Source organism: Ovis aries, chromosome 1, assembly GCF_016772045.2.
Source record: "Ovis aries strain OAR_USU_Benz2616 breed Rambouillet chromosome 1, ARS-UI_Ramb_v3.0, whole genome shotgun sequence".
Taxonomy (NCBI): Eukaryota; Metazoa; Chordata; class Mammalia; order Artiodactyla; family Bovidae; genus Ovis; species Ovis aries.
The window spans coordinates 104004924-104030972 of NC_056054.1; the positions used below are offsets into that span (position 1 = coordinate 104004924).

Genomic DNA, 26049 nt, shown 5'->3' on the forward strand with positions numbered 1-26049 from the left:
CCCACCAGGCAGCCAGCATAGAGGGGTGGAAGGTGGCAGGTGGGAAACTGCCCTGGGATGCGGCAGCCTGAGAAGACAGGGAGGGCCCCTCAGTTTCGGTGCTGGGGACGGCTCACGCTGCCCTGCACCCCTCCCCAAAGAGCTTCCTACCTTGTGGAGTGAGCCCCGGGACAGTGGGAGCTGGGGGTCTGGGAGGAGGAACTGGCTAACACCCAAAGGAGGCTTGGGGACCCCCCGCAGGCACATCCTTGCAGAAAGGCGCTGGATGCCAGAGTGATGGAATGGGGAAGGAGAGGCATGCCTTGGGGCTCAGGGATGGACTGAAGGGACCGAGAGCAGTGGGGTGGCAGAGGGCGTTGGGAGGGGGCTTAGATTTGGCAGAGGGCTTTGGGAGGGGGCTTAGATTTGGGCTGGGTGTCAGGGATGAAGAGGGCAGGGAGCGGAGGAAAGTTAGAGGTGATGCAGCACAAAATGAGGGGAGGCAAGGATCAAGGGAACCTCCCAGGGTAAGGTATGAGCTCAGGGGTTGAGGGAGGGTCAGGAGTCGGGGGTTAACCCCTCAGGTGGCTGTGGCTTCAAGGAGAGGGGTCTGCCTGAAGGTCTCTCTCCTTCCCCCTTCAGCAGCAGAGCACCCCTCCCCAAATGATCAGGGAGCAACACCCTAGTCCAACCCCTGATCAGATTAGTGCTGCACTCTGGGCTCTCATAGCCCAGGGGCCGGGGACAGACCCGCCCTCTCCCCTACGGCCCCACCCTCCTCCCAGAACATCTGGTCTGGGGGACTGAGTTTGACCCTCCTCTCACCTCCTTCACAGCCCAAGGGAGCTTCTTCTTCAGAGACCTGCCCGATACAGACAGACAGACAGACAGAGAGCCCCCCCCGCAAACCATCCTCCCATGGGCATCGTCCCCGAGTTGCCCCCATGCCTTCCTGCTGGACATTAGGACCATTTCATTTCCGCAGGGTCTGAAACTGCCCTCAACCTCCTGTCCTCCCGTGGAAAAGTCCAGGGAGGGGTGACGCCCCAGTGGGACTCTGTCCCCAGGCCGTCCTCTCAGAAGAACCAAACAGAGCCAAGTGATGCCAGTTCTTTATTAGGAACAAAAGGGGCCTTTGCCGCCACAATCTCTCTCCCAGACATGCTCTTCTGGGCCTTGACAGCCACCACCGCTGTGGCTGGTGGGCGGAGGCAGCGGCTGGCTGCTCTTCAAATCACTAGCTGTGATTCTGGGGATGGTCCCCTCGTGTCTCCTGGACCCATGGGTTGACACACCAGGGGCAAACCTGGGAGATTCTAGAAGCAGGAGCCTGGGGGGCTGGGAAGGGGAGAGCTGACGTGCCCAGGATGACCTTGGGGCAGAGTCAGAGCGGTCGAGAGGACCCCAACCTCTGCCCTCTGACAGCAGCCCTGCCCGTTACTGGGAGCAGGAGGGCTTCAGGGGGCTGTCCTTCAAGTACTCATGGCAGCAGATGCAGAGGCAGGCGAGCAAGCGCATGTACTCCACAAAATCCACCTGGCCATCCTTGTTGGTGTCCAGGGCACTGATGAACTGCTTGTAGTCACACTCCCGGAGCGTCGTCTGTGCGGGGTGGGGCGGGGAGGGATGAGGAGGCAGGCTGAGGAGGGCAGAGCAGTCTGGTGCTCACATCCAGCTTCCCTCCCCTCCACGCCTCCTCCCCGCCATCAGCAACCCACGCCCTCAGCCTCAGCCTTAGCCTCCCTGTTCTGAGGATTCACCGTGTCAGTTCCCCTCCCAAATCCTCTTTCTCAGCTCATTTACAGACCGCCAGCTGCGAGTCAGGCATTCTTCACAGAGCTCTCCCTCAGTCCTCCCAACCGCCCTTCCACAGTCTGGGAGGCGATTTTCCTCCACTTTACAGATGAAGAAACTGAGACTCCGGTTGTGCCCATTTCCCTCCCAGCACCCCTCCCCACAGTCTAACTTCCACCCCCTTGTGCCCCAGACTCGGAGCAGGGTCTTTTCCCAGAATTCAAGCAGTGCTTCCTGGGGGCTCGGCCCAGGTGCTCACCGGGGCCCAGGTAGGCAGCTCCTTCTCCAGGAGTTCCTTGAACTTCGCCTGGCAGAGCGAGTTTCCAGAGAACTGTGAATATTCCTGAAAGGTTTTCACGAGAGTAGCCAACGCCTGCTCCAGAAGACTGGCCATATTGACTGTCATGGAACAAAGGTGGGACTCATGGCAGAAGCCGAGTCAGCCCCTCTTCTCACCGCTGCACTTCAAGTGTCCCAAGGACTGAGCCCAGACATGATTAACCCCCTACACGCTTCCGACCCCACAAGCTCCCCCTCCTCTGAGCAGCCCTCCTTGACTACACCAGCTCCTCATTTATTTTCCAACCGCCCCCACCCTCTCCCACCACCACCGCTTGTTCCATTTCTGGACAGAGGCCTTAATTGCCCGACATCACTGCAAACCCCTCAGGGAGCATGGCCCACTCGTCACCTCACTCCCTCACAGTGGTGGTAGTTTAGTTGCTAAGTCACGTTGGACTCTTCAGTGGCCCCATGAACTGTGGCCAGTCAGGCTCCTCTGTCCATGGGATTCTCCAGGCAAGAATACTGGAGTAGTTTGCCACTTCCTTCTCCAGAGGATCTTCCCGATCCAGGGATCAAACCCTGGGTCTCCTGCCTTGCAGGGGTTCTTTACCATCTGAGCCACCAGGGAAGCCCCCACTATTGTCTCCATCTTTTATCATCTGACACCCAACAGTGGCTCGGTCCAGCTCTGCACCACCCTCTGAGACACAGCCCCCTGAGCCCAGAATCTTCCTCCCCTTCAGGACCCCAGAGCCAGGAACCTGCACGGAGAGCCTTGCTCTGGGCTCCCAGCCTCAGGTCCTTGGCAAAGCTGAGCACCCTTGGAGGGAGTCAGGTCTCAGAGGAACCCCTACAGTCTCACCACCACCCCCTCACCATCCCATCTGTCCTGAACTCAGGGAAGCTGCATCCAAAGATCTACTATGCCTCTGACTAGCTGTGCAGGTGAGAATGAGCCATTTAAGGTCTCAGGTGTCTTATCTGTGAAATGGGGTTAATCCCACCTCGCAGACCTAATCAGGGACCTGAATCAGATGGTCTCTGGAGACAACCAGCTCCGGTCCGGACCAGTCTGTGATCTACCCCAACTATAGTCATCCGCCTGACCCCTGAGGGTCTTGAGACAGAAGGCTCTGCAGACAGGTACCCCGCTCTGTTAGAGGGGAAGCCCTTCCCAGAATTGCCCACCCACCCCCATTGCATTGGCCCCTCCCACTGCCCTCCTGCGAGATGCCTCCAGCCTGGGGAAACCCTAAGGCAGCCAGGAAGGCATGTGTTGTTTCCACGTGAGCGGAGTGACTCACTCCTGGTTCCCCCAGGGGACAGGAGTCCTGCAGCACGCGGCAGCCTGGGCCAAGGCTCTCTCCCTCCCTAATGATTTGTCCTCTGCTGGGCCCGGTGGATGGTCAAGAGTAGGGAGAGACAATGGGGTTAAGCGCTGCCTGGGGTCTAACGCTTTGCGACAGCCCAGGATTGGAGCAGAGTTCCGGGTTCCCAGGAGAGGAAAGGGCCATGAAGGCAGGGAATGGGGAAATGCAGAGAGGCTGAACTGCCCCTCTGGGTTCCTGCCAGCCTGCCTGGCGCCACCACTGTGGCTTTTTCAGGAGCTCGGTGCCTGGAGACTAGAGGGAATCCTCTCTTGCCCGCCTCCCTGGCCCATCTTGCCTCCCCGGCAGGAATGAAGGGAGTGGGCAAGGGGGGAATTAACTGTGGGCAACAGCAGTGCTTTAAGCCCATCGTCCCCATCCCTCGGCCAGACCTCAGCTCTGCACACCCCCTAAACCCAAGCTCCCCAGCATCCCCTTACTGTGCCAGGGAACCCCTGGGCCTATCACCAGACTCTCTTCACCTCATCAGTCCCCGCTGTGGTCATCCCTCTGCCCCCAAGCTCAGACCCTGAGCCAGGAGACAGAACTCGGGCTGGCCAACACCCAGCCCAGGGCAGGACCCAAGCAGCTGGCACTCACCACTGATGCTGGCGTTTCAAGTGGAGGAACCCAGAGACAGGACATCCCTATTTGTAGCCTCCCGATGAAGGAAGGGAGTAATTATGGGGAGATCCAAGTAGGTCAAGCTCAGGATGCCCCCCAGGGGCTCCCCTGCTTCCCTCCCTGGCAACCCCTACTACAAGCCGCACTCACACACCTAGCCATGCGTACATCAAAGGCTGCAGACACCACCACCTCTTCATTTTCCCTCTGCCCTCCCCCAGCGTTGGGAACAGGGCATGGCCTCCTGTCCATCTCCTTCCTGCATGGTTAGAGGAGACAGGTCATTCATCACAGCCGCCCTCTATCTCTTCATGCTGAAGAGGCATCCCGAAAGAAGGATGGACACATTTTTGCCCAGAGAATCCCCGTGCCAGAGAGGATCTTGGTGAGCCTCTGGTTCAGCCCCCCACTTATCGTGAGACCACTGAGCCCACAGACACTCTCCCTGCTTGATCCCCAGACCAACAGTCTTTTTGATGAGGGCATAGTACTGGTGGCTCAGATGGTAAAGAATCTGCTTGCAGCGCAGGAGACTGGGGTTCAATCCCTGGGTAGGGAAGATCCCCTGGAGCAGGGAATGGCTACCCACTGCAGTATTCTTGCCTGGAGAATTCCATAGACAGAGGAGCCTGGGGGACTACAGTCCATGGGCTCACAAAGACTCAGATACAACTGAGCTACTAACATTTTCACTTTCAAAGGGACAAAATAGGTGATTAAATAGGTAATCCCATTAGGGGATGGTAAGCAGAAAAATATGAAAGACCCCTGAATGTTAATCATTACTCAAGAAAGCAGGCTTGTTGTTGTTTAGTTGCTAAGTCATGTCCGACTCTTTGCAACCCCGTGGACTGTACCCTGCCAGGCTCCTCTGTCCGTGGGATTTCCCGGGCAAGAATACTGGAGTGGGTTGCCAGTCCCTTCTCCAGGAGATCTTCCCGACCCAGAGATCAAACCCACATCATTGGCAGGTGTATTTTTTACCACTGAGTCACCAGGGAAGCCTGAAAGCAGGTTTGCATAACCCCCAAACCAAGCAGGCTTCCTTAGCAACAAAACCACACAACAGAAGCTCAGGACATCCCCCAAAACAATGAAACAACGGCAGCGTGAGCCCCACACACTGCGCAGTAAGCTCAGAAAGCTGACATGCTGTCTGTACACATTAGGAAAACAATAATTTTTGAACCTAGCTTGACTATGTAGAGACAAGAAAACTCCCCTGCTCAGCCCGGAGGAGGAGCTAATGATAGAAGCATTGATGTCTACTAAGAAAGACAAAGAAGGTCTTCTCATCCTCCCCACTTTTCCTCTGATTATAAAACCGTGGCCCAGTAAGTTCTCACGGTGTGCCATCTCTCGTCCTCCCGCGTGTTAAGTCTCACAAGCGTCCTATTCCAGTAAATCATTTCTTCACTATATCACTTCACCTCTCCCTGAATTCTTTTCTGTGCTGAGACATAAAGAACTACGGCACTGGAGCTCTTTGGAGCCCCTGAAACAGCACCTAAGGGTTTCGCCTGGACACCTTGGGCAGAAAACTGCTTGCTTCCCTGGGGGGACCATCAGTAGAAAGCCTTGAGACCCGGGAGGAAGGCGTGCTGCTCCTAGGGGCCCTTCCGGAAGTCTAGGCTGTGTTTCCCTGGTGCCCCCTCGCCCCACCCCACCAAGCACAGACTCTCGCCAGGGCAGCCTGGAGCTAGAGCTCTTGTGCCCTGTCCTCCTGGCTCCACATGGCACCAAGGCCGAGTTCCCTGCACTCCCTTGGGGTGGGGGTAGGTTTCCTCTGGTGTGGGGCTTAAGGGTATAGCCCTCTGGGGTCCCAGCATTACATGGGGTCTCCCCTTTGCCTCCGCTCCTCAAATGAACCCTTCCTCTTTCCACAAACAAAGCCAAAGGTCACTTTGGCTCAGTTTAGTGATGTCCTCAGGATACGAGGGGCCCAGTACGTGGCTCTCTTCCTGGAATCTGCTTTCACTTAGATTTTGATCTCATTCCTTACCGCCTTGTGAGCTCTTTAATGCTTTGAAAAGCTGTTTTTATTCTCTCCAGCACTTTTTGTTGTTTTTAGCTGGAACCAGCACAGATCACCATATTACCAGAAATGGAAATCCCTTTATATCAATTCTCTCCTCCCGCCCCTCATCCCTGGGCCTGAGAGACCCCTCCTCATTTCTCAGAAAGAGAACTCAAGATCCAGAAGAGTGTGGAATGGGGAAGAAACCCTAACGCTTATGGGGCAGCCAGAGAGTTCATGACACCTTGGCCTCCCTTGAGTCCCCCTGCACCTGAAGCTCAACCTTGCCATCAGCTCCCTGAAGACTCAGCCCCTTTAGATGAGGGAAGCAAGCAGTGGGAGGTCAGGGAAGGGAGGGCTGTGATTATCTCTGTTTTATAGGCAAAGAATTATGGGGAGTAGGGGACAGAAGCAGGGGACTAATGTGGACCAGCAATTAATTCAGTTCTGGGTCAATCACTGTTCCCACCTGTGCCATCCCAGGAATGCCATGAGCAGCCACCTTCCCTAAGCAGATCACCTCACCTCTCTGGGCCTCATTTTCATCATCTGTGGATTACCAAGGAAAATAATGGTCACCGTTTCATAGGACTGCTGTGAGGCATAAATGAGTTAATATGCACACAGCTCATAGACAAATAGCGCTGGCACCTGGTGAGCGTGTGAATGTTGGCTGAGAGGCAGGTAACTTGCCCAAGTCACACAGCTAATTAGTGACCGGGTAAGAGCCATTCGTGACTCATGTCAGTATTTATTTTATTTTTTTAAAGTGTACTTATTTTCTGCTGCGCTGGGTCTTCGTTGCTGCACAATGGGCTTTCTCTGGTTGTGAGGACCAAGGGCTGCTCGTCATTGCAGTGTGAGGCCTTCGCATTGCGCCGGCTCTTTTTGTTGCAGAGTACGGGCTCTAGGCACACGCGGCCTGGGCTGCTCCATAGCACGTGGAATCTGCCCAGACCAGGGATCAAACCTGTGTCCCCTGCATTGGCAGGTGGATTCCTGCCACTGCACCACCGAGAAGTCCTCCTGTGAATATTTAGAAGCACCTCTTCTAGGCATTGGAGGTATAGCCATAAACAAAACAGACAAAATCCAAGTTCTGTGGAAAGGACCCTCTAACGCAGGCAACAAACGGTAACAAATGTACTATGAGAGATGGGTAACATAAATGCAAGGAAGAGCAGAAAGCAGGGCTACAGCGGTGGGGCCTGGGGTACTTTACGTGAGTGGTCAAGGGAGAGCTGGGCAACCTGCTCCCAGTCTGAGTCCTTATCCCCCAGCCCTCTCTGTTTCTCAGCCTGGCTGCACCTCCCCGGGACTCCTCCCTTTTGTTTGCCCAGACTGAGGCAGGCAGGTGCTCACCCTAGGAGGTGACAGCTGAGGGGAGGGTGGGTGGACTGGAGAGTCTGGGAGGAGGTGCTCTGGGGCTGGAGGACCATCATGAGAAGACCCCTTCACTGAGCCCTCACTCTTAGCTCCACCACCCTCCTCTCTCCACCTTGAGCATGTCCTTTACCTTGTTTGGGTCTTGATTTTTTTTTTTTTTTAATCTGGAAGATTCCTGCCCTGAGATTTCAGTGTGAAAGTTCTTCATTTCATTTGACAGTCCTGTGGAGCGTGTGAGAGTGGAGGGCCCCGCGTGTAACTCAGCAACCACACGCAAAATCCCCCACTCAATGTGGGTGGCAGGAAGAGAAGCAGACGCTCTCTGACCTGGCAGGACTGCCCTCCTCTCCATCTCCCCTCCCTCCTTGCCTCGGTTCCCCACTATCACCACCTTCACCTTACAAAGGCCTCTGGGAAACCCCTTTGCCCCCTGAAGGTCAGTGCCTGGTTCTGCATCTCAGGGAGAAATCAGATGAAATGTCCTGGAGCGCCCGAACATTCTTGTGCCACAAGGACCTGGGCCTGAGGGACAGGGTGACCCCACCCCCAGTCTCATAGCCCCGTGGGAGTCAATGAACCTCCTCAAACTGACTCATCTCCTCTCTCTCATCATCTGAGCCCAGTGTGGAGAGAGTGTGGGAAGGGGTATTTGATTTACCGAGGCTGGAGCCAGGGAGGCCTTTGCTACAGAATTAGGGAATGGGGGTGGGGAGAGAATCTGAACTGGGATCAAAGAGAATCTGTAGAACTTAGACCTACCACCTCTTCTGAGCGCCTAGTCAATGCCTGACTGTGCCCATTTCCTGGATGGGAGCCCTGAGTTGGTGAGGAGTTCAAATGACCTGAATGTGGGAGCATGGGGAGCCTCACTGGGGTCACTCCTATTGAAGGCAGGAGAAGGGGACAACAGAAGATGAGATGGTTGGTTGGCATCACCAGCTCGATGGACATGAGTCTGAGCAAGCTCTGGGAACCAGTGATGGACAGGGAAGCCTGGAGTACTGCAGTCCATGGGGTCGCAAAGAGTCAGACGCAACTAAGAGACTGAACTGAACTGAACTGTCTCAGAATCCACCTTTGCCTCTGTCCCTCTTTTCTTGCAGGACAGACCTTGAAGAGCAAATAGCAGAGTCGCAATGGGACACAATGGAAGGGGAGATATATTTCCCTGAGGTTCTGCTCCCTGCCCTTACTCCAGGAGAAGGTGAGAGAGAATCTGGCCAGCAGGCCCCTGAACAGCAAGCACCACTTTCCAGACCCTCCTGCTCTCTGCCTTGGCACGGAGATTTGCAGGGAGCAGTGGGATGAGGGAAGATTACTGAGACCAGCTAGAAAACTCATGTGTTTGTTAGTTTGTCAAATACACAGAAAGAAATTTGTCCCATTAGGTGCCTAGCCAGTCGGGGAACAGTTCCAGAGGCAGCCAATCGTGACCAGCCTCCACCAGCCCAAACAGCCCCAGAATCGGGGACAGAGGGCCAGCAGAAGCCAGGATCCACTGCAGGCAGCCACACTACGGCCTTGCGATCACCAAGTGGATCCGCTTCCCTGTGTCTTCAGGGTCGAGAGACCAAGGGCATCTGGACTCTGCCCAGCCAGGTGCCCTTCATCACACACAAAGCCCCAGGGGAAGGAGAGGAAGGCCCAGGCTATCGCCTGCATATCGCTTAAGCAGGAGCCCCCTTTCTCGCAGACCTGGGGCAAATTCCAGCGCCGCTCCCTGTATGACTTCTGCTGCTGCTGTCCAGGGGCTAAGTCATGCCAGACTCTTTTGCAATCCCAAGGACTGTAGCTCCTCTGTCCATGACATTTCCCAGGCAAGAATACTGGAGTGGGCAGCCATTCCGGACTCCAGGGAATCCTCCTGGCACAGGGATCAAGCCCACGTCTCCTGAATTGCAGGCAGATCCTTTACCACTGGGCCGCCGGGGAAGCCCGTACTTAACCTCTCCCAGGCCCTGTGTCCTCCTCTGTGAAATGTGGAAACTAGCGATACGGCCCTCACACAACCGCTGTGAAGAGTCAGTGGGATGTTGCTCGAACAGGCCTATGAGAGAGCCTGGCCAAAAACGAGAGCGCCTCGAACGGCAGACGCTTCCTCCTCTCGATTTCCTTATCTGTAAAAGGGGCCTAATGATCGTTCTCTGGGGGGTTACCATGGGGCTGAAGAAACAGTGTTCATGAAAGCAGCTTTGGGAACTGCTGTGGAAATGTTAATTACCATTATCATACATCCCTGACCTGTGTTCACTGGTTCCTTTCCCTACATGGTATTATATTAGGAAATAGGCTCCTCTCTTTTCATTGCTCAGCCTGCCCAACCTCGCCCAGCACCAGCCCCAGATGTGCAGTTAAAGCGAAACAGTGAGAACAAGCAGGGTTTCTCACCCCTTATTTGGGGGGAGCTTTTGTCTGAGCTACTCTGTAAGCAGTTCCCAAGCAGCAGAGCTTCCCAGGGAAGTGAGAAAAAAAAGTAATTCACAGAAATATTGTCTATTATTTGTCTACAATCCACCCCCCCCCCCTTTCCTTTTGGTTAAAACTCTTTTTCACTCCTCGCTTCCACTGCAGGGGGCATGGGTTGGATCCCTGGTGGAGGAACTAAGATCCTGCATGCTTCATGGTTCAGCCAAAAAACAGGAGCTCTTCAATTCGAGTAGAATTTAGAGAAGATACAGAGGGCCCAGGACAGTCGGAGAACAAGGCCATGTTACTTGCTCAGTTGTGTCTGACTCTGCGACCGCACAGACTATAGCCCACCAGGCTCCCCTGTCCGTAGGAATCTCCAGGCAAGAATACTGTTCCGTTCTTCCAGGGATCTTCCTGACCCAGGGATTGAACCTGGGTCTCCCACACTACAGGCAGATTCTTTACTGTCTGAGCCACCAGGGGAGCCCCAGGCAGTCTTCCCAGACAACAAATGGCTCTCAAAGTAATAAATGGCCTTGGGGCCAAGACCAAATCGTCGGCCCTGCCCAGGAAAAGGGCCTCAGGGTAAGACAAAGTCAAAGAGGAGAAATTTCATGCGGAGTTCAAAAAGATTTAAGGGCAAGTCTCAGATTTCACATACATATTATGTCTTCTAATAATTTTATTGTGTCTTCTTGAGCCTTTCAGACAAGAGGGTCTGTAAGAATCATAAGGACATTTTCTCCCAGCACCCTGACTCTAAGGTGGAAAGGGCCAGTCTCAAAGAGATTTATAAATGTGGCTTTTGTCTAACTGAATTTGTAAGTTGATGCACAGGAAGCCCACAACATTTTTGAAGGAATTGTATCATCTTGCACTGAAAGGGATAAAGACAGCTCACAACAAAAAGCAGCTTTGGGTCTTAAACTTTCAGCACAGCAACAGGGCCAGCCAGATAACAGGGCCACTCTGAGCAATGAAAATACTGTCAACCAGCAAAAGGAGTTTATTGAGTAAAATTTAAAAAGATAGAGAGTCCTCCTGGGCTGAAGAGACCCATAGCAGGGAGCCACGAGCTCTGCGTCAGGACCGCGCTGGGGAGCCCTGGAAGAAATCGTTGCACATGATTGTGATGAGGGCCAGGAAGACGGCGTACTCCTGGAAGTCCACCTGCTGGTCACTGTTCTCATCCAGATCACCCATCAGCTTCTTCAGGCCCTCCTCATCCACCTTCTCCTGAAAGCAAGAGACAGTCAGGCCATCCGCTCTTGGGGCAGAACCCAGCTTTCCCCTCCTCCCTGGGCAGCAGGTAAGTGGTAAGCAGGGAGCACCTGGAGTGATGGGGAGCAGGGAGCACCTGGGAGCACTAGGGTGCCCTGTGAGTGGGGACACAGGGAAGTCATGAGCCAGAGCCTCCAGCTCTCCCTGCTGGGGGACCCCAGACCCTCCCTTCAGAGGATCAGCTCTGCTCCCTACAAGGGCCCAGCGAGACAGGCATCACCCACATCCTGCTGATGAGGAAACTCAAGCTTTCTGAAGCTACCACCACGCCTCATCACCAGAAAAGTGAATTCCAAAAAGGCAGGCTCTTTCCCATACCAGATAAAATGAAACCAAATTAGAAAAGTATGATCAAAAATATTTTTTTACGAAAAAAGGACATGCCTCGTATGTTCAAAGCCTGAGATGTGACCTTGGGATTTGTTCCAGCAGCTAAGACTCCACTGGGATTTGGTCCAGTGGCTCCACACTCCCAGTGCAGACTCCTGGATTAGATCCCTGGTCGGGAAACTAGATCCCACATGCCGCAACTAAGACTCCCGCCCATGCACTCTCAAGGAACCTTGTACCCCTGGACTGTACCCAAGGCCGCTGCCAGAGCCCAGTGAGCCCCACTAACCAGCCCCAGGAGATGCGCATCTCCACAGCCCTGGCATAGAGCCCACTGGCCTGTGGAAGGAGGTGGAGAGCCGGAGCTTCCTGCCCATGTACCCTGCTCTGTCCTCACTCCAGTGCAGCCAAGTAATTAACCGTTTTTTTGGTGGGGCGGAGGGGGAGTGGTGCACTTCTCAGGAGGTGCTACTGCTGCTGCTACTAAGTCGCTTCAGTCGTGTCCGCCTCTGTGCGACCCCATAGACGGCAGCCCACCAGGCTCCCCCGTCACTGGGATTCTCCAGGCAAGAACACTGGAGTGGGTTGCCATTTCCTTCTCCAATGCAGGAAAGTGAAAAGTGAAAGTGAAGTCGTTCAGTCGTGTCTGACCCTCAGCAACTCCATGGACTGCAGCCCACCAGACTCCTCTGTCCATGGGATTTGCCAGGCAAGAGTACTGGAGCGGGGTGCCATTGCCTTCTCCGTCAGGTGCCGCTAGTGGTAAACAATCCATCTGCCGGTGCAGGAGACACAAGAGACTCAGGTGTGACCCCTGGGTCAGGCAGATGCCCTGGAGGAGGAAATGGCAACCCGCCCCAGTATTCTGGCCTGGACAGTTCCATGGACAGAGGAGCCTGGCAGACTATAGTCCACGCGGTTGCAAAGAGTTAGACATGACTGACCAAGTGAGCACGTGAGCACACACGAGGGAGGCACTGATTAAAGGCAGGGCAAAGGGGATTTCTCTCCAAAACATCTCAGGGTGTGCCTTAGCTGAGCTTTTCTCTCCCTAGACACCTTCTTAGTTTGGCAAGCAAATATGGAAAACAAAAAGGGAGAGGAGAGGATGGAGGGAGGAAGAGAGGAGGAGATCACAAATGAGAGCTGTGTGATCCTGAGCGAGTCACGTCCCCTCTCTGGGCTCTGGCAGCACAGCCGTTCTCCGGAATGCTGCAGGGAGGAGCCAGCAGCAGAGTGCCCACTCACGCATTCACACAAAGGCCTCCCTCTCACTCTGGTGAGGTCATAAAAGGCTTGACTCCACCCTGGTGTCTGCATCCCCAGGCCCGCCCACCCCCAGCCAGGGAGGGAGAAGAGATTCATCCTGTGCCCCCACACCATACACCGGACCCTCTCACCCCCGGTCAGCCCCACTCACCCCCACAAAGCTGGGCAGCTCCTTGTGCAGAAGCTCCTTCATCTCCCCCTTACTCAGCTTGAACTTGTCTCCCTCTTGGCCAGAGTACTTGTGGAAGGTGGCGACCATCACAGCCAGCGCCTGCTCCAGGGGACTGGACATCTTGGATCTGAGGCTACAGGGGTGGCAAGCGAGGGAGAGGCCTCAGCCCAGCCTGCAGGACCGTCTGCTGCCCTTGTGCCCCAAGCTGCCTCTCCAAGTCCCTTTCTGAATGGGCAGGCAGGGCTGCGTCTCCGCCTCAGCCGGTGGCTCGCTGGCCAGAAGCCATACCTCCGTCTCACACTAGGTGGGTGAGGCAGAGGCTAGACCTTCCCCTGTATTTGGAAGGGCCTCATGTCTCCTCCCATCATATTTGGGGCCCAGAGCGTCTATGGGGAAAAAAAAAAAAGGCAGGGTGGCCAGAGTCCCACTGGGGATCCTTTCTGTCAGCTTCTATCATAGGGCAGTGGGCTCTGTGCCAGGGCTGCAGGGACAGGCGTCTCATGCACAGTTAGTGGGGCTCACTGGGCTCTGGCAGCGGCCTTGGCTACAGCCCCAGGGGTATGAGGTTCCCTGAGGAGTGACCTCCCCCCTCAGCCAGAGGGCGTCGTTCTCCCATCTAACTGGAAGCTCCCTTGGGTAGGTTGTATCCTCCGTCAGACCAGGGGCTCTCACTCTGTAGGGAATGTGTCTCCCCTCACGCTGGAGGCACCAGAGCAGGGGTGCTGGTAACTAACACTCTCCCTGACAGCAAGGATTCTTCTGGGACTGGAATTCAAGAAATTAAAAGCCCAGTACCCCAGGATCAGGACAGAATCTGAGACCAAGGACAGAATTTGGAGGTCATCCTTTCCAAGGCCCAGCCTCTCAGTGCGGTCACACCACCCTGGGGGGATTAGGCAGGCCCCAGGGTGAGGCCAGAGGAGCAGGTGCCAGAGGCAAGAAGCACCCTGGGCCCATCCTGCCAGCCCTGCCTTCAGGAGGCGGGAGAAGACAGGAAGCGGCAGGGCTATCCCGCTGCTCAGGGCAGGGGCCAGGCAGGCCCGCTCGCTTGAGATCCCTGGCTCTTAGTCCTGCTGGAACCCAGGACTTTTCAAAAACAAACAAACCCAGGATTCTCCTTAAAGCACCCCCCCAACCCTCCCACCACCACACACACTTCATATGCCTGGACCCAAACCCCCAAGAAGCAGCAACACTCCGAGTGAGAGATGCAAGACAGACCCCAAGAGTAACCCCTAAACCTCACAGAGGAACTGGGAAAAGCCTCTGTCTGACACTTCACAGGAGGTCCCCCCAGATGCGGAGACACACAGAGGCCCCGGGCCTTCCACCAAGGAAACCGGGAGGCAAAGAGCAGCATAAGGGGACATGCCGCAGAAGCTAACACAACACTGTAAACCAGCTCTGCTCCGACAAAAACCCATTAAAGAAAAAGCCAACGGGACAAAGGCAGAGACCCATGGGGGTCTTGCCCACCCAGCCCTGCCCAGGACAGAGGTACTCACCAGACCAGAGGGCAGAGAGAGACTCAGGAAGGAAAGCAAAGGGCCAGGTGCAGAGTTGGCATTTATATGCTAGCCCCACTGGCCCCCAACTTTGCATTTTAAGGAAACCAAACCTGCCCCAACCTGATCCCGCCAAAGCCTGGCCTCCTGCCACCCCCACACACCCCCTCCCAGTCCCTCCCTTCCCGACAATACCGGCTCCTGGGCAGCCAAGGGCAGCCCCTCCCCCGGCCCCGCCCTGGCCACAGCGGGAGCGGGGGTGTCACCGGGAAAAGGTATTCTGGGCCCTGGGCGAGGGGAGGCAGCCCCTGTTCACGGGGGCCTGGAGATTCAGGCCCAGTCTTGCTCTCATGACAAATGCCTGCGAGTCACAGTTCATTGGCGTGCCCGAAGCTGCAGGTGCGTGCTGGGACTTCACGGGCCTGTGTGTGTTCTGGGAACCAGGAGGCAGCTGGGGGCTATCAGGAAGAAGAGGGCAGGGGTGACCGCAGGGAAACAAAGTGGCTTTTAATAGCTGGCCCCAGAATAACTGTCAGTGATGTACTGAGGCAAGTGGGTGTGCTTTAAAAGACCTGGAAAGGCCCCCTTCGGGTAGGAAGGGTTCTGGCAGGAGACAGCGAGGCAGCGACAGGTGGAGTGGCTCTGCTATCGTCAGCTGGGGTGAGCAGCAGTCTGTGTGTGTGAGGAAGGCCCAGGAGGGTTGAAGGGAGGAGAAAACGGGAGTCTCCTCCAGCTTGGGAGGTGAGCACGTGAGGAGGAGGCCCGCACAGCTTCCCAAGCCAGGAGACCAGGCTGGGGATGAGGCCTCTCTCTCCAGGCCCCTCCCCAGAGAAAGGCAAACACTGAGGCCTGTTAGGACCCAGCCCAGGGGAGGGCCTTTCAGAGAAGAGCAGACTTCACTCGGCCCCTTCCCAGGCCCCCCTCGCCTACTGCCTCAGTCCAGTCCGGGCACCGCCCTTCCTGTGCGCCAGCTCCCCTCCCCACTCCAGATGTCCACAGCTTCTTTCCCCTCCTCCGGCGCCCCTAGTCCTGGGTGACTCACCCGAGGTTCCAGGCCCAGAGGCTCAGGCAGTGACTCAGCGGCACTGCCCTCCTCCCCCAGGGCTAGGGCAGCCGAAGTTACGAAGTTACGGGGCAGCAGGCAGAAACCACAATCCAGCTCCGGCAGACAGGGCACTGGAACAGAACCCCCTCATCAGGCCCACTCTGGGGAGTTTGGGGTCATGACACCACAGAGAAACTCAGACTGAGAACCCCCAGAGATCAGACATCGAGCCAGGCTGCTCTTTCCCCGGCGGTCACTCGCAGTGGGACTTGGGGGCAGCCTGAGCAGCACAGATGAAACCAGGCCTCAGGGGCCCCCGGTGCCCACTCCTACACCTCTGCAAAGCCACCCAGTGTCCTTCCTCCCCAAGGCACTTGACCCCCTTGTGCTACTGCTCTTCCCTGTTAAAACCTATTTCAGGTCGAGCTTGGAATAAAAATTGTTCTCCCCGAGGGTAAGGATCAGTGGGGTGCAATGCATTGGTTTTTACAGCACTTCTTCCATTTTAACTGAGGACTTTGGCAGATGGCACTTCTGCTCAGAAACTGCAGTGGCGTCCCCATGGCCCTTGCTGGAAGTGAGGTGCTGGGGCTCTGGCCCCTACCTGCATATCCAACCTCTCCTGCATGTCTCCTAATTGCTTGCTCACTGTGCCTGAGCACTTGGAGTGGCCAAGACTGCCTATGCCCATCTTTCTGCTCAGAATGTGCCCACTCACCACCTCCCTGCCTCCCGAAGTCCCACATATCCTTCAAAGGCCAGTTCAATGCCCCCACCTCACGGAGCCGCCCCAGGGCTAACCAGAGTCTGTCTCCACCTGCTCTGTCCCACAGCAAACGCTCCTTTTGTACTCGGAGCATTCTGATCTCAATTGAATCACTCGCGTGCCTGTCTTCTCTCGTCCTCACTCCCACATGGTGAGCTCACCGGGCAGGGACCGCATGAGCAAAGGGTCTTGCCCACACCAGGTGCCATCCTAAGTTTACGGTTGGCACCGTGGTGGGTAGGGTGCTGGGGACAGTACCAGGGGGCTTTCCCACCTCCCGAAATCACATCGCTGATGATGCTACCAAATCATAACTTCTCTGCCTGCTCCCAGGAGTGGAACTGAAACCCTGGGTTGGAAAACAGAGCTTCAGAGAGCTATGAGTCCCTGAGGAGTGGCTGCAGGAAATATCTTGCTCTGGGGACCCACTGAGGGAAGGAGCACCACAGAGTTCCCAGAGGGCAGAGATGGAGACAGGAGGCAGACAGAGGAAGAGACGAAGAGGCAGTCAGACAGAAACTGGGAGAGAAAGTCAGAGAAAAACAGTCACGGAAAGTGAGAGGAAAAAGGGAAGACCAGAGAGATGAGAGAGCGCGCCTCTGACGCTAGGGGCAGCATCTGGACCCCTGTCCCTAAACTGAGACCGGGGCTATGCCCATCAAGGAGCCATATTCCGGAACTGATGAAAATCACAGTAATTTGCCGCTAACTTGCTGTGTTATCTAGAGTAATTCCTTCCCCCTTGCAGAACAGGAGGGTTGGATAGGCTGACCCCTCAAAGTCCAATTCCATTCTGTGCTCTCCACTTCTTCGTGAAGGCAGAGAAGCCAGGATGCAGGCAGGCAGTGGACACATCCTGGCAGTGACTGTGCCCAGGCCCAGCTGGGAAACGGGGTGTCCTCTTTCTCCTAGGCCTGGTTCCAGGTGCCAAAGGTTTCCCATCAGCCACTCCTGGGTTTTCCCCGTCTTGTTCATGCCCCCTGGTGGTTGAGATGTGTCATTGCAGGCTGGTCTCCCTATTCTTTCCCTCCCTCCTGTCTGGGTCGGCCAGCCCTTGCCCAGCCCTGCTCCTGACTCAGGCAGGAGAAGACAGTGCTGATTCATCTCCAGCAAGCCTTCCCACGCCCACACCTCTCACACCTGCATGACGTATGAAGTGTTTCCAGGACAGTTCCTGCTGAGATGCCCAGGTGGACTTCTGAAATGGAAATTGGATGCCTGTAAAGGGTTTAAAAGCCTTAGGGAGGAAGCAGGAAGGAACCAGGCGGCAGAAGTGAGGGGCTGAACACTGTCAAGCTCTGTCAACCTCCCCACCATCTCTGGGGCAGTTCCAGGGAAAGAGAAATGGTCTCGCTGTTGGGGCATGGGGCCCTTGCTTTCCCCTGACTTAAGCATGCGACTTGAGGAAGTTGCGCCAACCTCTGAACTCAAAATTTTTCACCACAAGGATCCTTTTTATTATTCCTCTGCCCTCCCCAAATCTGCTTTGAGATATTTTCTCTCAACAAACCGCACGAAATAATTTATGTAGCTATCCCCTGATGGGTCTTCTCCGGTGGCTTGGTGGTAAAGAAGCCATCTGCCAGTGCAGGAGACACAGGGGACGAGGGTTCCATCCCTGGGTCAGGAAGATCCCCTAGAGGAGAAAATGGCAACCCACTCCAGTATTATTGCCTGGAAAACCCCACGGACAGAGGAGCCTGGTGGGCCACAGTCCATGAGGTCACAAAGAGCTGGACACGGCTGAGTGACTGGGCCCAGCACAGCACATCCCCTGACAGCCCCTCGGCATGAGAGAGCCTGCATTATCACACTGAGTTTGGGTCATTCTGGATCTTCCATGTGTAATGGATTTGTCATACCCTTTGCTGGAAGAGTCCAGACTGACATTATGAGCCACCTACTGTGTGCTGAGTGATGTCCATATATCATCCCATTTAATTGACACAGAAATCCCAGAAAGTTGGTACAGTCTTACCACCACTTTGCAGAGAAGAAAATTGAGGCTCAGAGAAGTTTTCCCAAGTTCACACAATTAATGAGGCATGACTTAAACACAGATGGCCACAATGGTAAACCTCCCTAGAAGCGCCAGCCATCAAGAATCCCCTAGGGACTTCCGTCATTGGTTAAGACCTCACCTTCCAGTGTGGGGGATGTGGGTTCAATCCCTGGTCAGGGAGCTAAGATTCTATATGCTTTGTGGCCAAAAGGCCAAAACATGAAACCAAAGCATTTTTGTAACAAATTCTATATAGACTTTTTTTTCAAATGGTCCGCATCAAAAAAAAAAAAAAAAAAAGAATCCCCTAGAATCCTAACCTTCTGATTCCTACACAGACCAACCAGCCATCCCCTCACATTATACCCAACCTTTGAGTCTTATTTCTGGACCTCATCCAGTACCCAGGAGCCCATCTCTTGCCTGCTTTGGTCTGACATCTTCAGTTGACCCCTCTTCCTTTCCCTCCAAATGCACTCTGGCTTGAATCTAAAATAAGCTTTAAAAAAAAATAAAAACAAACTTCCTCAGCTCTGCCACCTCCCTTGACTCTTACTGTTGCAACAAATAATACCTCTTCACACAATGACCCAAATCAAAAACATGGCTGTCTTCCTATTCTCCCCTTACTGCCCTCCAGTTACACAGGTCAGGTGACCTGACCTTCTAAATACTGCTCAGTTCTGTCTACACTGCCTGAGATCCTGCAGTATCACCTTGCTCCTAGGCTATTCTAAATACATCTGTCCTTTTCCCCCACCACTAACCTTGTCCCCCACTCTGAGCCATTCTCAATTCTGCCACCAGGGTGATCTTCCTAAAATTCAGACCTGACCATGTCACTCCGCAGGTGAAAACACTGAGTCATCTCCCTTAACTTTAGGAGAAGGCTACCCCGCGTGGCACACCTTCCTAGGTACCCAGCTGTGCTGAGGCACATGCCACGCCCTTCCGGGCCTCTGAGCCCTTTCCCAAGCCATTCATTCTCTCAGGAAGAAGCCTCTTCTTGCTTTGTCCCCCTGTCGACCTGCTGTTGTCGTTTTCAGTTGCTCAGTCACGTCAGACTCTTTGCGACCCCGTGGGCTGCAGCACACCAGGCTTCCCTGTCCTTCACTGTCTCCCAGAGTTTGCTTAAACTCATGTCCATCAGGTCGATGATGCCATCCAACCCTCTCATCCTCTGTTGCCCCCTCCTCCTCTTGCCCTCAATCTTTCCCAGCATCAAGGTCTTTCCCAATGAGTTGGCTCTTCACAGCAGGTGGCCAAAGTATTGGAACTTCAGCCTCAGTATCAGTCCTTCCAATGAATATTTTCAGGACTGATTTCCTTTAGGATTGACTGGTTTGATCTCCTTGCAGGCCAAGGGACTCTCAAGAATCTTCTCCAGGACCACAGCTCTAACGCATCAATTCTTTGGCAATCAGCCTTCTTTTCAGTCCAGTTCTCACATCCATACATGACTACTGGAAAACCATAGCTTTGACTATAGGGACCTTTGTCGTCAATCTCCTACTCATTATTTATATATTTTTTTAGCCACACTGCGAAGTATTTGGGACTTTAGTTCCCTGACTAGGAATCAAACAAGTGCCCCTGAATTGGAAGCTCAGAATCTTAAACACTGGACTGCCCGGGAAATTCCTCCTCAGTTCAGTCATTCAATCGTGTCCCACTCTTTGCGACCCCATGGATTGCAGCACACCAGGCTTCCCTGTCCATCACCAACTCCCGGAGCTTCCTCAAACTCATGTCCATCAAGTCGATGATGCCATCCAACCATCTCATCCTCTGTCGTCCCCTTCTCCTCCTGCCTTCAATCTTTCCCAGTAGCAGGGTCTTTTCAAATGAGTCAGTTCTTCACATCAGGTGGCCAAAGTATTGGAGTTTCAGCTTCAGCATCAGTCCTTCCAGTGGATATTCAGGACTGATCTCCTTTAGGATTGACTAGTTGGATCTCTTTGCAATCCAAGGGACTCTCAAGAGTCTTCTCCAACACCACAGTTCAGAAGCATCAATTCTTTGGCGCTCAGCTTTCTTTATAGTCCAACTTTCACATCCATACATGACTACTGGAAAAACCATGGTTTTAACTAGACAGACTTATGTTGGCAAAGTAAGGTCTCTGCTTTTTAATATGCTGTCTAGGTTGGTCATAGCTTTCCCTCCAAGGAGTAAGCGTCTTTTAATTTCATGGCTACAGTCACCATCTGCAGTGATTTTGGAGCCCCAAAAAATAAAGTCAGCCACTGTTTCCACTGTTTCCCCATCCATCTGCCATGAAGTGATGGGACCAGATGTCATGATCCTAGTTTTCTGAATGTTGAACTTTAAGCCAACTTTTTCACTCTCCTCTCTCACTTTCATCAAGAGGCTCTTTAGTTCTTCTTCGCTTTCTGCATAAGGGTGGTGTCCTCTGCATATCTGAGGTTATTGATATTTCTCCTGGCCATCTTGATTCTAGCTTGTGCTTCTTCCAGCCCAGCATTTCTCATGATGTATTCTGCATATAAATTAAATAAACAGGGTGACAATATACAGCCTTGACATACTCCTTTCCAGATTTGGAACCAGTCTGTTGTTTCATATCCAGTTCTAACTGTTGCTTCTTGACCTGCATACAGATTTCTCAGGTGGCAGTTAAGGTGATCTGGTACTCCTGTTTCTCGAACAATTTTCCAGTTTGTTGTGATCCACCCAGTCAAAGGTTTTGGCATAGTCAATAAAGCAGAAGTAGGTATTTTTCTGCAACTCTCTTTCGATAATCCAACAGATGTTGGCAGTTTGATCTCTGGTTCCTCTGCCTTTTATAAATCCAGCTTGAACATCTGCAAGTTCACAGTTCATGTACTGTTGAACCCTGGCTGGAGAATTTTGAGTATTTATTTGCTAGCGTGTGAGATGAGTGCAACTATGCGGTAACTTGAGCATTCTTTGGCATTGCCTTTGTTTGGGACTGGAATGAAAACCTTTTCCAGTCCTGTGGCCACCGCTGAGTTTTCCAAATTTGCTGACATATTGAGTGCAGCATTTTCACAGCATCATCTTTTTGGATTTGAAATAGCCCAACTGGAATTCCATCACCTCCACTAGCTTTGTTTGTAGTGATGCTTCCTAAGGCCCATTTGACTTCACACTCCAGGATGTCTGGCTGTGGATGAGTGATCACACCATCGTGGTTATCTGGGTCATGAAGATCTTTTTTGTGTAGTTCTTCCTACTCACCCTTTAAATTTAGCTCAAAGATCAACTCCTCTGTGCAGCATCCCTGGATCTACTCCGCAGCCTCCTCACATACTAGAGCACATGAGTGTACATGTGTGTTCACGTGCACACAAGCCGAGTGGGGTGTTGGGTTAAGGTAGGTGTCCCTCCTACGTACTTCTGCAGCCCGTTGCCAACCGCCCTGTAACCGCACATTTTATGTGTCGTCGTGGCCATTTATTTGTGTGTCTTCCCCAACTCGATCAGGCTGCTGGGACCTGGATGCTGAGTATGGCCGACTCCTGGGACCCCCGGTGTTTGACACGGAGCGAGTGTCCCGTGAATGGCCAGAAGGAGGCACATGCACAGTCCCTCGTTGCCGCCCCCCTTTCTCCTCCCTTTGACCCCACAATTCTAAGACTCTAAATCCCCTACCCCCATCCCGGAACCTTCTCAGAGCTGACCCGCAGGAATTCCCTGGGGGTCCACTGTTTAGGACTCAGCACTCTTGCTGCCAGGGGCCTGGGTTTGATCCCTGGCCAGGGAACTAAGATACTATAAGCTGCAAGGTGCAGGCAAATAAACAAATAAAAGCTGACTTTCTACCATCCTACAAATCCAGCTGTCTCCAGAAGCAGCCTTCTTACCAACGCCAGTTTGAGGGACGGGGCGACTTAACAACCCCACTCCTCAGAAGGGCTCTTCAGAGGGAGGGGCCCGTCCACACCTCCCGGCTCTGATAGAAGAGGCCACGCTCCTAGCCTGCTGCTCTCTTTCTCCACCAGCCAGCCCTATCCTGTCCTCACCTCCCTGGTGACCACACTAACCCCATGGACAAGGGCAGGAGGGCAGCTGCCCTCTGTGATGAGATGGGGAAGGTCAAGTCAAGAAGCAGCAGGAAAGGAACTTAAAGGGCTTTGGGCTCCCGTTCTAAATTATATTCTCTGGTCCATTTTCTCCAAACTCAAAAAGGAGAAGAGTGTGAACAATTAGTACCCTCAGAAACCCCAGTACTTAGGTCTCCTCCTTCTTGGCCCTTCTACTGCCATCTACATCTTTTAAATGATGTAGACCCCTCAGGGGTCTGGCCAGGAACAAACCACTCTTTGCACCCACCCACCTCCAGCCGCCCTCACCCTCATTTGTGTCCTCATGAGAGAGGACTCCCAGGGGCACGGGCGCCTTCTGGGCCATTCCCCCACACTGCTGGACTTGCCTCTCTGGTCCGCAGCCCCTTACAAGGTCAGAGTACGGGGGCCTGTAAGTTGCTAAGGTCTGATGCCTAACTCAGGGGCCTAGGTTCTGGCTGTCCTGCTGGCAAGCACTCAGGCCTGGGTGTCAGAGAGACCGAGGTCTGAAGTGGAGTTCTGCCATTTGCTAGAAGATGGGGCCACAGATGGAAAATATCACTTGGTGAAACTGGTGCCAACCGGAATCAACACAAAGGGGAGTGATTAACATTCTTCCCAGAAACACTCAGCTTGAGAGATGCATTCTGCCGTCCTCTGATAAATCTAGGAACTTCCCAACTCTCAGAAAGGAGCTAAAGGCAGTTTCAGAAAAAGAAAGGTAACTCAGGAAGGTGAGCAGTGATTTTTAAAACCATAGGGTATTGCTTATGAGGAAGTGGTTTAAAGAGAGATGTTCTAAGAGACCAACGTATAATACTAGGAAATGGTTGTAGCAAAGAAGTTAAGACGTTGGAGTCTGAGACTGAATCTTAACTCCACTGTATTCTAGCTCCATTGATCGAGATCTTTCAGCCAGAAGAGATGGCAGTTCAAGGCAAGCTCACTGAAGAAAAAGGGGGATATACTGTGTTACATAACTGGTAAGGTCACTGTGATAATTCACAGGTCATTGAACCACAGCCCCAGGACGCAGAACTTAAGGCCATCCCTCTATTTGTCCATCCTTCTCTCATCACTGTCTCTGCATGTTACCTTCACTCTCACTGTAACAAGGTCTCTATATATCAAGGAATGTAGCCACAGACTGTTCCAGCTTCGTAAACCCAGGGCTCACACATCCCAGGAAGAGCCTTGATTGGCCCCACTTGGCTCACGTACTCAGCTGTTGACCAATCCCTGCTTCCAGGGATGCAGGGTGTTATAAATGGCCAGCGTGGGTAAGGTGCCCAGCCTACCATCAAGGGTCTCTTTCCAAATGGAGGAAGCAAGTTACCGCAGTCACTACACTCACGACTTAACCCCCGATGGGAGACAGGAGTTTCCCATCACTCCTGTAAAATGAGGACACTATCATCTACCACACAGATCAAACGAGATAACACAGGTAGAGACCCAGTGAGCACTCAGTGAATGCTACTACATACAGCAGTAGAAGCAGAAACCAGGATATACAGTGAGACACAACGTCATTGCCCAGGTGGGGTCGTCTGACACGTCAGCAGCATGCAGCCAGGATCAAGCCCCACACGTCCACTGAAACTCAAGGACCGTAGTCTGCTTCTAGTTTCCCCGTCAACATTTATACATTTTTTTAGCCCTTATCTTGTCTTCTGCTAATCCCAGGGATTTCCTAGGTGGCTCAACAGTCAAGGACGCGGGTTTGATTCCTGGGTCAGAAAGATCCCCTGGAGAAGGAAATGGCAACCCACTCCAGTATTCTTGCCTGGAGAATCCCCACGGACAGAGGAGCCTGGCAGGAAGAGTCAGACATGACTGAGCATGCACCCACAGTTTCAGATATTAACACTTTTTAACATAAAACTAAGATCATGGCATCCGGTCCCATCATTTCATGGCAAATAGATGGGGAAACAGTGGAAACAGTGGCTGACTTTATTTTTGGGGGATCCAAAATCACTGCAGATGGTGACTGCAGCCATGAAATTAAAAGACACTTACTCCTTGGAAAGAAAGTTATGACCAGCCTAGATAGCATATTCAAAAGCAGAGACATTACTTTGCCAACAAAGGTCTGTCTAATCAAGGCTATGGTTTTTCCAGTGGTCATGTATGGATGTGAGAGTTGGACTGTGAAGAAAGCTGAGTGCCGAAGAATTGATGCTTTTGAACTGTGGTGTTGCAGAAGACTCTTAAGAGTCCCTTGGACTGCAAGGAGATCCAACCAGTCCATTCTAAAGGAGATTAGCCCTGGGTGTTCTTTGGAAGGAATGATGCTAAAGCTGAAACTCCAATACTTTGGCCACCTCATGCGAAGAGTTGACTCATTGGAAAAGACCCTCATGCTGGGAGGGACTGGGGGCAGGAGGAGAAGGGGACGACAGAGGATGAGATGGCTGGATGGCATCACCGACTCGATGGACATGAATTTGGGTGAACTCCAGGAGTTGGTGATGGACAGGGATGCTGTCCATCTGGCATGCTGCAATTCATGGGGTTGCAGAGTTGGACACGATTGAGCAACTGAACTGAAAGTGAACTGAACTGAATATAAAAATAATAAAGAAAATCTTAAAATTGAGGAAAGTCTGCTCGTTTCCTTCATTCATTCTCCTAGCTTGGAAATGAACATATTTTGTCCAAATAATTGGTAAAACATCTAGGACCAGCTTCACGTATAGCAGCCTGGTGACAACCAAGGCTGATCTGGTTCAATGCCTCCCCAAACCCCATGTCATGGGTAAGGAAATTGATTCCCTGCATGAGGGAAGACACAGACGTCATCATCCCAGGTTACTCAGGATGTTAAGATCATCCACCTCTAGTTCTCCCGGCTGTTTATTCAACAACCAACCTCTGGTCTTTATTTGGATTCTCACAGAAACCTTCCTTCTGGTAAGAAATCGAGCTGCTTTCTGGAATGTTTGTGTTCATCACACAGTCATAAGAATTCACAAGAATTAGTGTCTCGGAACAAGCTCATCCTTGAGTTAAACAATAAAGACTTTTTAAACCTGCCCAGCTTCTGGCTTGATAAACATCTGCTTCTAAAGCAGAAAGAGGGCAGCAGTCAAGCAGGAGGGGAGAAACTCGAATGTACTGAATGTTTACTCTGTGTAAACATTGTTTCAAGCACTCTACCTACATTATCTAATTTAATCCTCCCAATCACCCTGTAATGTGGGGAATGTCTGTGATTAATAGATCAGGAAACAGAAGCTCAGGGGATTAAGCATAGAGCCAGGACTGAAACGCAGGTTGGCCTGGCTGCAGAGCACCACTCCTCAATCAGCCGCACTCCCTGCCTCCCCTTCACCCGAAGTTTCATTTCCAGCCACTTCCCTGGTTGCTCTTCTCCCTCTCTCTGCTGGTGGCTGACATTAGTGTTCGACCCTTTCCCCCTTTCTTGCTTCCCTCCATCTCCTTTCTTTCTCCCCCTCTTTCTCACAGCATCATCATCCTTTCACTTTGGTGGTGGTTTAGGCAGTCAGTCGTGTCCGACTCTTGTGACCCCCGTGGACTGTAGCCCGCCAGGCTCCTCTGTCCATGGGATTCTCCAGGCAAGAATACTGGAGTGGGTGGCTATTTCCTTCTCCAGGGTATCTTCCTGACCCAGGAATCAAACCCGGGTCTCCTGCATGGCAGGCAGATCCTTTACCTACTTGAAAGAGTGTGAATCTGCATTCAGGCCGCCCCACCCTCCCCTGAGAGTCTCAGGCTGTCACTGGTCCCCTGGTCATCTAATGGG

The 26049-nt window shown here is 53.0% G+C and overlaps 2 protein-coding genes and 1 long non-coding RNA gene across 6 annotated transcripts; 1 reads left to right on the forward strand and 2 right to left on the reverse strand.

Annotated features, from left to right (window-relative positions):
- Nucleotides 1-1079: 1079 nt before the first annotated feature.
- Nucleotides 1080-7090, reverse strand: S100A3 (S100 calcium binding protein A3). 2 transcript variants are annotated; one of them, XM_042254139.2, is made up of 3 exons: nucleotides 6592-7090; nucleotides 2033-2172; nucleotides 1080-1581 (listed from the first exon to the last, which is right to left on the reverse strand). In XM_042254139.2, exons 2-3 carry the CDS (start codon nucleotides 2165-2167, stop codon nucleotides 1417-1419), a joined length of 300 nt encoding a protein of 99 aa, XP_042110073.1. In that variant the 5' UTR covers nucleotides 2168-2172; nucleotides 6592-7090; the 3' UTR covers nucleotides 1080-1416. The 2 variants fall into 2 exon arrangements, with proteins under 2 accessions (XP_042110073.1, XP_004002576.1); XM_004002527.6 differs by lacking the exon at nucleotides 6592-7090 and adding an exon at nucleotides 4026-4051.
- Nucleotides 7091-10844: 3754 nt separating this feature from the next.
- On the reverse strand, nucleotides 10845-14901 carry S100A2 (S100 calcium binding protein A2). 3 transcript variants are annotated; one of them, XM_042254144.2, is made up of 3 exons: nucleotides 14614-14901; nucleotides 12893-13046; nucleotides 10845-11097 (listed from the first exon to the last, which is right to left on the reverse strand). In XM_042254144.2, the coding sequence occupies exons 2-3, from the start codon at nucleotides 13031-13033 to the stop codon at nucleotides 10945-10947; spliced, it is 294 nt and encodes a 97-aa protein (XP_042110078.1). In that variant the 5' UTR covers nucleotides 13034-13046; nucleotides 14614-14901; the 3' UTR covers nucleotides 10845-10944. The 3 variants fall into 3 exon arrangements, with proteins under 3 accessions (XP_042110078.1, XP_042110080.1, XP_004002577.1); XM_042254146.1 differs by lacking the exon at nucleotides 14614-14901 and adding an exon at nucleotides 14419-14489 and having other exon boundaries at nucleotides 10845-11094; XM_004002528.4 differs by lacking the exon at nucleotides 14614-14901 and adding an exon at nucleotides 14419-14489.
- Nucleotides 14696-24876, forward strand: LOC114116933 (uncharacterized). Its single transcript, XR_003590771.3, has 3 exons — nucleotides 14696-14817; nucleotides 23173-23263; nucleotides 24405-24876. It is a non-coding gene; the product is annotated as an uncharacterized LOC114116933 (long non-coding RNA).
- Nucleotides 24877-26049: the final 1173 nt, after the last annotated feature.

Bases quoted from the DNA above. Each gene is read 5' to 3' on its own strand.
- S100A2 (XM_042254144.2), bottom strand. From the start codon at position 13,033: ATGTCCAGTCCCCTGGAGCAGGCGCTGGCTGTGATGGTCGCCACCTTC. The intron at 11,098-12,892 runs GTGAGTGGGGCT...TCTTGCTTTCAG, and splicing joins AGCTGCCCAGCTTTGTGGGG to GAGAAGGTGGATGAGGAGGG.
- S100A3 (XM_042254139.2), bottom strand. From the start codon at position 2,167: ATGGCCAGTCTTCTGGAGCAGGCGTTGGCTACTCTCGTGAAAACCTTT. The intron at 1,582-2,032 runs GTGAGCACCTGG...CACCCCGCACAG, and splicing joins AGCTGCCTACCTGGGCCCCG to ACGACGCTCCGGGAGTGTGA.